Here is an 11228-nt window from a genome sequence, read left to right as displayed (position 1 = left end):
AAAGCTTGAACAGACCGATAACAGCTGGGGAAATTGAAGCAGTAATCAAGAAACTCCCAGCACACAAAAGCCCAGGGCTGGATGGTTTCACAGGAGAATTTTACAAAACATTTAAGGAAGAGCTTAGCCCTGGCCTTCAAAGACTATTCCAAAAATCCAAGAGGAGGGAAGACTTCACGACTCTTTTTATGAGACCAGCATCACCCTGACCCCAAAACCAGATAAAGACCCTACAAAGAAAGAAAACTACAGGCCAATTTCGCTGATGAACATAGATGCTAAAATCCTCAACAAAATATTGGCAAACCACATCCAGCAATACATTGAAAAGATTATCCACCACGATCAAGTGGGATTCATCCCAGGGATGCAGGGATGGTTCAATATATGCAAGTCAATAAACGTAATACATCACATAAATAAAAGAAAAGACAAAAACCAAATGATCATCTCAAGAGACGCAGAAAAAGCATTTGACAAGGTACAGCACCCATTTATGATCAAAACACTCAGCAAAATGGGAATAAATGGGGCATTCCTCAACATAATAAAGGCCATATATGAAAAACCTACAGCTAACATCATACTCAAAGGGCAAAAACTAAAAGCTTTCCCACTAAGATTGGGAACACGACAAGGATTTCTGCTCTCACCGCTTCTTTCAACATCATATTGGAAGTCCTAGCCTCAGCGGTCAGACAAGAAAAAGAAATAAAACGCATTCAAGTAGGAAAGGAGGAAGTACAACTATCATTGTTTGCAGATGACATGATAGTGTACATAGAGAACCCTGTAGACTCTACCAAAAAACTCCTCAGCCTAATAAGTGAATTTGGCAAAACAGCAGGATAAAAAATCAATATTAAGAAATCAAAGGCATTTTTGTACACCAGCAATGAAATAGAAGAAGAAATCAGAAAAAAAATAACATTCAAAATAGCAAGAAGAAAAGTAAAGTACCTAGGATTAAATTTAACCAAGGAGGTAAAAGACCTGTATGCAGAAAACTATACAACACCAAGGAAAGAAATTAAGGAAGACACAAATAAATTGAAGCATATACCGTGCTCATGGATTGGAAGAATTAATATCATCAGAATGTCCATACTACCCAAAGTAATTTATAGATTCCACACAATCCCTATTAAGATACCAATGACATATTTCACAGAAATAGAAATAGACATTTCAAAAATTTATATGGAATCATAAACAACCCTGAATAGCTGCAGCAATTTTGAGAAAGGAGAACAAAGTAGGAGAGATCACAATACCAGACATCACACTTTATTACAAAACCACTATACTCAAAACTATCTGGTACTGGCACAAGAACAGACCCATAGACCAGTGGAACATAATAAAAAGCCCAGAAATAAGCCCAGGTCTATATGGGCAACTAATATTTGACAAAGGGGGCAGAGGTATAAAGTGGAACAATAATAGCCTCTTCAACAAATTGTGTTGGGAGAGCTGGACGGCTACATGCAAAAAATTGAAATTGGATCATCAGCTGACGCCATACACAAAAATAAACTCAAGATGGATAAAAGACCTAAATATAAGTCGCAACACCATAAAAGTCCTAGAGGAGAATATTGGCAGGAAACTCTCAGATATCCCACGCAGCAATTTTTTCACTGATATGTCTCCTAAAGCAAGGGACATAAAGGAAAGAATAAACAAGTGGGACCTCATCCAAATAAGAAGCTTCTGTACAGCTAAAGAAAACATCAGCAAAATGAAAAGGGAGCCAACCGTATGGGAAAATATATTCGCTAATGATACATCAGATAGAGGTTTGATCTCCAAGATACATAAAGAACTCACTTGACTCTACTCCAAGAAGAAAAATGATGCAATCAGAAAATGGGCAAAGGACCTGGGCAGACGCTTTTCCAAGGAGGAGATACAGAGGGCCCAGAGGCATTTGAAAGGATGCTCAGCATCACTAGCCATCAGAGAAATGCAGATCAAAACCACCATGAGGTACCACCTCACACCGGTCAGCATGGCCATCATAAACAGATCCACAAACAACAGGTGCTGGCGAGTCTGTGGAGAAAAGGGAACTCTAGTCCACTGTTGGTGAGAATGCAGACTGTTGCAGCCTTGGGGAAAGCAGTGTGGCATTTCCTCGCAAAGCTGAAAATGGAACTGCCTTTTGATCCAGTGATCCCCTGCTGGGACTATACCCTAAGAACACCAAGACACCAATACAAAAGAACCTATGCACCCCAATGTTCATAGCAGCACAATTTACAATAACCAAGTATTGGAAGCAACCTAAATGCCCATCAGTAGATGACTGGATCTAAAAATTATGGTACATTTACACAACGCAATACTGCGGAGCAGAAAGAAAAAAAGAACTACTAAACTTCGCAACAGCATGGATGGAACTTGAGAGCATTATGCTAAGCGAAATAAGCCAGGGGGCGAAAGACAAATACCATATGATCACACCTATAAGTGGAAACTAACCAGCAATACAAAGATGCAAGGAAAATAAGATCAACAACACTGAAAGGAAAAGAAACCAACAGAGACAAGAGGGAAGGAGGGAGGGGTGGCGGGGGGAAAAGGAAAGGAAGGGGAAAGTCAAGGAACATATAGCAAGGACTCATGGACAAAACCAAAGGGGAAGAGTTGAGGGAGGGAGGGGGCAAGGGAAAGTGGTGGGGGGTAGTCAGAGACAAATGTATTTGAAAAAATAAATTAATTAATTAAATATAGATAAATAAATAAATGAAAAATTAATAAATGGGAAAATAATAAAAAATAAATAAATTTTTAAAAAATGAAAAGTTTCTTTTTATGGAAATATTTCAGTTAATAAATGAAGAAGGAATGAAAATTTTTAAATTAATCATTTTGTTACTTCCGTGAAACTGCATCTAGATGGTGATCATAAATGGCTGCTAACATTAAAAACTAAAGAAGGACAGACAGGACATTACCTGCACCCTGATGGAAGTATTCAAAACAGATGTGAAGTGTTCCTACAAAAAAACACCAAGAATATAACATAAAGTATTAGATCTAACTACTAACTTATAGGAATTTACCAACTTATAGGAATAAGTTAAATGACACCTCAAGATGGTATCAGCAAATTCCAAAACTGCAGAACATGTGACCCAGTTTGTTAAACAGAAAGCAGAATAATGGAAGGGGAAGTGTACCTACAAGAAGTTAAGGGAATATAAATCAAATGTCATGTCTCCTCATTCAAATAAACCAAGTATAACAACATAAAATTTATGTTGAGAAAATTTGAACATTGAAAATATATTTAATATTAAGTAATAATTGTATTATTATACTGTAAAAGGGTCTTTATCTTTTAGAGACACTTACTGAAATATTTATGGATAAAATAACAGGATATCTTGGATTTACGTGACAATGATTCACTGTGGGAAGGAAGGGGCCAAGGTCAGAGATCAGGGTTTGGAAAACAGTGGGTCAGAGGCCAAGTCTGGCCCATCAGCTGTTTTTGTAAAGAAAGTTTGGTTGGAACTCTGTCATACCCATTCATTTCTGTGTGGTCTGTAGCTGCTTTCTGTACTATGGCCATGTTGACTGATTGCAACAGAGACTCTATGAACCCACTAAGCCAGAAATATTTACTATCTGGCCCTTTACAGAGAAAGCCTGATGCAAAGCTGTCCCAACATTGGCCAAGAGCACATGACTGAAGCTGGGTGATGGATCCATAGTGATTAATTATGGCATTGCTTTTTTGTGTGTATGTTTGAAATATCTCTTAACAAAAAGTTTTAAAGTTTAAAGAAAAACAAACAAAAAATGCCAGATTAACTTCTCGGGATTCTTCAGTCTGCCTGTTCATAACGGATGTATTTGCATAACATAATTTTTTTTTAAAAAAGGCCTCCTCTTTCTTTACATTAATATTCCTGAAGAAAATGAGGACAAATGTAATTTACATTTGAAATCTCAACTGGGAAGAGGGAGATGTTTACAAAATATTCAGCTGTTTTTCCCCTTCCAATAGCAAAGCTGGGAAGGGGCCTGTGGCTCTGTGTGGGACAGAACCAGCCCTGACCCACTCCTTCCTCCTTGTAGTTGTGGCTTCCTGGGTTGATGTGTTATAAAGCTTATTCACTGTTACTGTAAATAAGACTGAGCACTCTATGTTCAAAGCCACTGAAACAGGAGGAAACTAGTCACCAAAAGCCTGACTATCAGCTGCTGGACAGCTTCCTGATAATCCTGTGCCAGCCAGCACTCTCACACCAGTACACGTCTTTGGGGCTCCCAGGACACTGCTGTCCCAGCCTGACCTGCTTGACCTGTCCCCATGCTGGAAGTTGCTGAGCTATGCTTCAATGTGGACCATGGCTACCTGGAGGGCCTGGTGCGAGGGTGCAAGACTGGCCTCCTGACCCAGCAGGACTACATCAACCTGGTCCAGTGTGAGACCCTGGAGGGTAAGTTAATCTTCTCACAGGTTAGAGATGAAATAATGACTCTGGCCCTCAAGGACTTACGGGAGGGACTGGTCCCAGGGCCTGAGAGCCCAGAGCAGGATCTTAATCCCAAAGGTCCAGAATTCAAGGGTCCATGAACTTGGATCAGAAAAACAATCACATCTCTGTGTTCAGTATTCTCTAAGTGAAATCTTACCAATAGAAAGTCAGTATTTTCAGATCCTTATACAGTTCTGGTATTTTCAGGTCCTTATAGAGTTCAGATCCTTATATCAGTTATTTTTTTCAAAATTATGGAAAAGACTGCTCTCATCCCTTAATTGTGATATTTAATGTCTTAATAAAGGAGCACAGTATTATATATTTTAAAATATCTTGTATCTGGCTGGTGTGTATCTCTACACTTAGCTTTTTCCCTCTATTGGGAAAGTAAAATAAAAACTTTACTCTTTGTACCTTCTTTTCTTTGTGAATTCTTTCACAGCCCATGTCGCTGACCACCCTAACATTTTGGTGGCCCATATGGGGACATTATCTGTTTCTCTTTCTCCTCTGCCTCCTAAGACTTACAACTAGGGGAACGGTGGGCAGCAGAAGGCTAAACCCTTTCAACCCAGGCTAACCCCCTAACCCTGTCTCTGTGAGGTTCGGAGAGAGGATTCTAATCCTGACATCTTTCCTGACTCTGTGGACAGCCTTCTCCTCACCCCTTATACAGCCAGCGATCAGAGAAATCTGTAGAAACTATGTCAAGATAGAATGTCTAATAAACCTGGATTGTAAGTCTGTGAGAAAAAAAGTCACCTTCAAACACCACCCTCGCTATCTCATCCTAAGTATCTGAGTTAGTTACAAACTCCACTAATATTTCCCAGTTAAAAACTCTGCATCGTGCCTATTTTTATACTCATCACAAAGATTTGTTAACTCACATGATTTCTGTCATTGCACAGGATGTCCCTTGAAGTTAGTGTTCTACACTTTTTAAGAAAAGAGTCTATTGCTGGCTTAAGAAGACTGTAACATCTTTTTTCCCGCCCAAATAACAAGTAATCCAAATGTAGTGTTATGGGTTGAATTACGTTCTTCCAAAATTCATCATTGAAGGTCTAATGCCTGGTCCCTCAAAATATGACCTTATTTGGAAATAGTATCAATGCCGATGTAATGAGTTAAGATGTGACCATACTGGATTAGGGTAGATCCCTACCCTAATTTAAGTTATCCTTATAAAAAGGGTGAAATTTGGATATATACATGCACAAAGGGAGATAACCATGTGAAGATGAAGGCAAAAATCCAGATGATAGTTATATTGTATAAACCAAAGTGCCAAAAATACATGGGAGAGAAGTGAAAATGATCATCCTCCAAATCTTTCAGAAGGAATCAGCCCTGCCAACACCTTAAACTTGCATGCCTAGCCTTCAAAATTTTAATACAATAAATTTCAGTTGCTTATGCCTCTCCACCAAAAATAATAAATAAATAAGTAAATAAAATATCTTGATAACTATATTGTAATATATTTGGTTTCCTTTGAAATCGTATCTATTTTTATTCTACATATTTATAAATATTATTTGGAGAAAGACATCACCAAATTGCCCAGGGATCTATGGCCAAAAAAAAAAAAAGGCTAAGAACCTTAGTCCAGAGAAATTCTTTCTATTCCCAGTTTCTCAATATCTATTCATAGAGCTTATTTTAGTTTATTTGAAGTTTCTCTTTAACTGAAGCTTAAAATAAACCACAGTGAGGCCTGACCCAAAGGTCTTTCACCTCTGCCAGGTGCAGGTAGGTGACCTGGGGCTCCAGGCTGAGCAGAGTTCTCACTCATAAAATGCAAAGGTAACATCTGCTTTGTCAAGTTGTTTGGAGACATAAATGAGGTTATATATGAGAGAATGTTGTCAGAATTGTGAAACACTTTGTAAATGGAAATTAGCTGTTTTTTGAAACCACCTTATTAAGGTATGATTGATATACAAAAAGCTGTATATATTAAATATATATAACTTGATGAATTTAGAGATAAATATATGAGAAACCATCACTACAATATGTGCTTTAAATCTATCTATCACCTCTAAATGTCTCCTCCAGCTTCGTTATTATTATTTGCCAGGGAGTCGGGGGTTATAAACTATAGGCTCTATGCTGTACTGTAGATCCCCGGCACTTATCCATCTTGTAAAATCAAAACTTTCTATTATTTGACACCCCCCCATTTTCCCCTCTCTGGAAATTATCTTTAAGCTTCAATATTTTCAAATTCTTACCAAAGATGTCACATCTATGATATAGTATTTTTATTCTTAAAAACAGCTACACTGACTCATTTTGAAACATAATAAAATCAGTACTGTAATGTGTCCATAAGAAGGTTGTTTCCAACTTCCAAATTATTTTAGAAAAAGCAAGAAAGCAGTAAGGGTCCAGACTGCCAGGAAAAGTAGCAGAAAGCAAAGACAAAGCAGAAAAAAATGTGAAGGTGACTTTGCAAGCTTCTCAAGTGGAGCTGAGGGTCCTGAGATCATTTGTTTATGGCTCTGACCAGTTACAGCCAAGAGCAAAGGCCAACCTGCCCAGGCTGAAATGGACCATCTCCTCCCATTAGCAATTTAAAGAGCCAGAAAAAACTTCCAGATGCTAACTAACTCTGTTGGCTACAAATAATCACAACATAATCCCAGCTCCTAAATCACTTTAGGATATTATATTAGGAGTTTGGGGACTGCAGGGTTTCTCAATCATGTATAGAAAATCTGCATAAATTGAGGTAGAAAAATTAATGAACACAGGACAGAAAGACTGTTTCTGAGAGAAGTAATTTGAATAAGTTCTGATTAGTTTTAAGGCAAGCTTTTCAATGGGTTAAAATATGCAGATTTAAACGCAATACAGTAAATGTCTTCAAGATAGGCAATAAGGCTTTAGCCTACTCACTAAAAATATTCAAGGAAGAACGACTGTCAGCTTCAAATTGGGAGGGAAAGAAAGCTTTCAGACTCTTGAAGACTTGAAGAAGGAATCTTTTTAGTAAAATACACACAGGTACACACACAGAGAATTCTCCATATGATGTTGGGAGTGGAGGACCACCAAAGTCATCCCTGCACCCTGGCTGAAGACTCTCTACACACACTGTGGCTTTGTTGTCTTTGCATCTCGTGTCTCTTTCCTCCCAAAACCGTATTTTTTCAATTGCACAACTATGTTTGAATCAGTGCCAATCTATGGTTTGGGGACTCTTAGGAATATCAGTGTGAATCATGAAACTATAAATTATAATGACTGCTGAGAAAATGAGTCTAAATAAAATAAAGATTACATGTCCTTGGTTATAAGCTGAGGAAACAGAGGCCATGACTAATCTAACACTATTGTTGGGGATGGAGGACAGGGATATATCTGTGTCTGTTGTTCACTGAAATATTTATCCCTGAGCATGAGTTGAAGCTCCATGAATAGGTCCCAATCACTGACAGCTCCATTGTGACATAGAAAATAATGTCCACTCTGCCTGATTATTTCACAGTATGGTTAGTAATTAACTTGTGAATGTCAATGTACCTGTTGCATCTGAAAATGCATTGAGAGAAACACAGCCACCTTCCCAGCTGCCTTATTAGAAGTTAAGAACTTTGGGATTTTGTTTACTTCTGCATACAATATCCACCATAAAATGATAGATAAACAAGAGTAGGGGTAACAGTGTCATGAGGGTGCTGTGTGCTGAAGCAGACACTTTCTCTAACAGAAAAGCTAACTTGGTAAAGATAAGTCTTCTAGTCTTTAAAAGAAAGGTGTCTTGTTATCAGCAAATTGTTCCAGAGCCATTTACAAGGAACACATAAGGTTTGGAATTTGGAAGAGAGAACATGAAGATCATCCATACTAGCTTTGAAAAGACCCAGTATTCGTATTTGTGAAAAATTGAACGAGTGTTGTCAGAAGTATTCATTTATTCCTAGGCCTGCCCCTTACCGACAGTGCACAGAGTCCATCCTGAGAAGCTTTGACTCAGTCTTCCCAGGAACCAGAGAGGGAAGTTGATCTCAAGGCCTGTGCACTGGGTGCTGCCTGGAGGCTGTATCCACACAGAAACCTTTGAATTCTTTAATAGAGACTTGAACCAAAATAATAATGGTGAAGGAGCAGAAAGTATTCTGTAAAAGAATTACCACCATCATATTCGTATTAAGATGTTAGTTTTTAGAGCAGTTTTAGGTTCATTGCCCTGAAAACCCTCCTCAACCTTCACCCCTGAGACCACTGATCTCTCTATTGTCTCCAAAGTGTGGCCTTTTGCAAAAGGTCAGAGCTGGAATCACAGTCTGCAGCCTTTTCAGAGTGGTTGTTCCACTGACTAAGATGCACTTGAGGTTCTTCTGGGTCTTGCCAGGCCAACACCTCTATTTTCATCAGATTTTTTAAATTATAAATAAGGCTGTTATAAATATTATTTCCTCTTCAAGAAAAACAAGGTGGTACAAGAAATACCTCAGAGCTCCAGAATTTAGTAAAAATACTCTTTTCTAAAATATATGGTAGAAGTGTGCATAGCTCTCAGGTATGGTGAGAAGACTCGGGGATCCCCCTTTACTGTCTCCTGTCAGCCACCTTTCTTTGGAATGGAGGAAAAGGAACAGATTATATCTCACTAACAATGACATCCTCATGGTGGGCACAACCTTTATTCCTTTCCAATTGTGCCTTTCCAATTCCTTTCCAATTGGGAGTTAATTCAACCACCATATATAGTAATCACTATGTAGCTACAGACAAAAAGGTGTAGATAGGAAAAAAAAAGTATAGTCCCTGACCTAAAAGGACTTCCATGCTAGAGAAGAAAGATAAAACTCCTTAGATGATGTTTCCCTGTCCTACCTCTCTGTTTCCTGAAGATGTTTTGTAAACTGTAAATCATAAAATTTCTGGGAACTCCTAAGTACTCCTAAACAACAGTGTGTCTACAACAAGAACTAGTTTCCTCTCTCTGCTGTACTCCTGAATTCCTAAAATAATTCCTGTTTCAAAGTTACAGTTAGAAATAAAAGTGTTTGGGTGGAGAGTAAGCCAGTTTGGCTGCAATACTAGAATGCCTGGAGATAAGGCTGGAATTTCAGCTGGGAAACGTGATTAAGGACTTTGAAGGTCTGATTGTAGAGCTTTGAAATACTGAATGAGAACAAGAGACATGTCTGGTCTTTAGTTCAACACTTGCAAAACATGAACAGGTTATTTCTCTGGGCCTTTGTTTCTTTGTTTATGAAATAGGAGTTATTGTTAAGGTTAAGACACATTGTATGTTCAAACCATTCTGTCTGTGAAGAGTCAGTTAGGAGATGGCCACAGTGACCTGGTAGGCAGCCCATGGTTCTAAATCAAAGGTGTAAGGAATAAGGCTTGGAGGTCTTTGCAGAAAATGCAGGCGATGTGATAAAGCACCAACGAGGACTTGAAGGTTTATCATTGTAAGATGGTGGTAAATTAGCAAACATGGCGTAAGAAGTCTGGTTTTAAAAATATTGATATATTTACTAAAATAGGAGTAATTATCAAATGTGATGGTCAGTTTTAACATGTAGGTTGATAAATCTCTGGTTAGAGAGTAAAAAAGCACAGTCCTTAGCCAACTGAATCAAATTATTTTGGATGTAAATGGGTGTAAGTGAGAAGGAAAAGAAATTAATATTATGTGATTACTTCTACATGCTAGTTCCTCACTTCCGGCTCCCTTAATCCCTACAACAACCCAAAAGCATAGAATCTATACCCATTTTGTAGATGAGGAAACTTCAGAGTATGAGGAAATGCAGGGCCTGAGCAAGGACGGTGCCCTTCGCAGGTACTTCTGGAGGGGCTTCCTTGCCTAACCGACCTGAAGAATGAGAGGTGTGCACATTCCCTTTTATAGAGAGGAAGCTGCCAGAAAACAAATACTAACTCTCATCATTTTCTAAAATTGATCTGCCCAACAAATCGCTAGAACCCTGAGCCCACTGGAGACCCATTTTTCATTACAACCCTGGGTACAAACCTGCACACACACACACACTCCTCTGTGATACACTCTGATATTTGTTGTAAGAGCCCAGTTGAGGCCTTTATTTTTTTCAATGTTTGGGACCTAATAATCTGATTTATTTGGTAATGCTCCCACAGTTTAAAAAATATTTCATTTTCTCTTTGAGTAAAGAAGGAAAAATATGCCACTTGTCACAAAACTTCTGGATGAAAAAGCACCATAATTTTCTCAAGTGTGCTGTGTGGGTCGCTCCATTGTTTTCTAGTGGCTGGGGAGGTCCTGTACCACACATTACTCAAAGGAATACAACATAAGCTCTCAATTCCTGCAGATAAGAGCCTGTTTATTCCAAATGCATTTGACCACAGAGATACTTATTTAGATAAGCACTTGGGAAAATGAAGGCAAGAATGACTGAACCCACTTTGAAAATTATAATTCTACACAAACAAGCATTGTTATTATTATCGGTGGTCCACCACTGTCTGAGAGCAAGCATTTTAGACCCTAAGATTTTCTTAGACTCTGAATGAAACTGTTCCTTGGGTATTTGGTGTTGGAACAGAAGGTCCCTTCCATTGCATTTGCCTGCCCATCACATACAGCGGTGCAACATTTCTATGGGGTCCAGGCCACTGGACACATCTAATTGCAGGATGTCTCTGCCAGTTGAAAGATTTGAAGTTTTGCTTAAAAGAAATATACATCACATGAGGAAAATATCATGGTTTTAAAAGAAA

At 38.4% G+C, this 11228-nt stretch overlaps 1 protein-coding gene across 1 annotated transcript in view; it reads left to right on the top strand.

The window, feature by feature from the left end:
* Window positions 1-4324: 4324 nt before the first annotated feature.
* ATP6V0D2 (ATPase H+ transporting V0 subunit d2) overlaps window positions 4325-11228 on the top strand; it is a 58190-nt gene continuing 51286 nt past the window's right edge. The window contains exon 1 of the mRNA XM_054595903.1: window positions 4325-4454. Coding sequence (XP_054451878.1) covers window positions 4325-4454 — 130 coding nt within the window. The remainder of the gene's footprint in view (window positions 4455-11228) is intronic.

Source organism: Pteronotus mesoamericanus, unplaced genomic scaffold (assembly GCF_021234165.1).
Source record: "Pteronotus mesoamericanus isolate MK-2021 breed Mesoamerican mustached bat unplaced genomic scaffold, CSHL_Meso_final scaffold_54, whole genome shotgun sequence".
NCBI classification, from domain to species: domain Eukaryota; kingdom Metazoa; phylum Chordata; class Mammalia; order Chiroptera; family Mormoopidae; genus Pteronotus; species Pteronotus mesoamericanus.
This window is presented reverse-complemented; position numbering and strand designations above follow the sequence as displayed.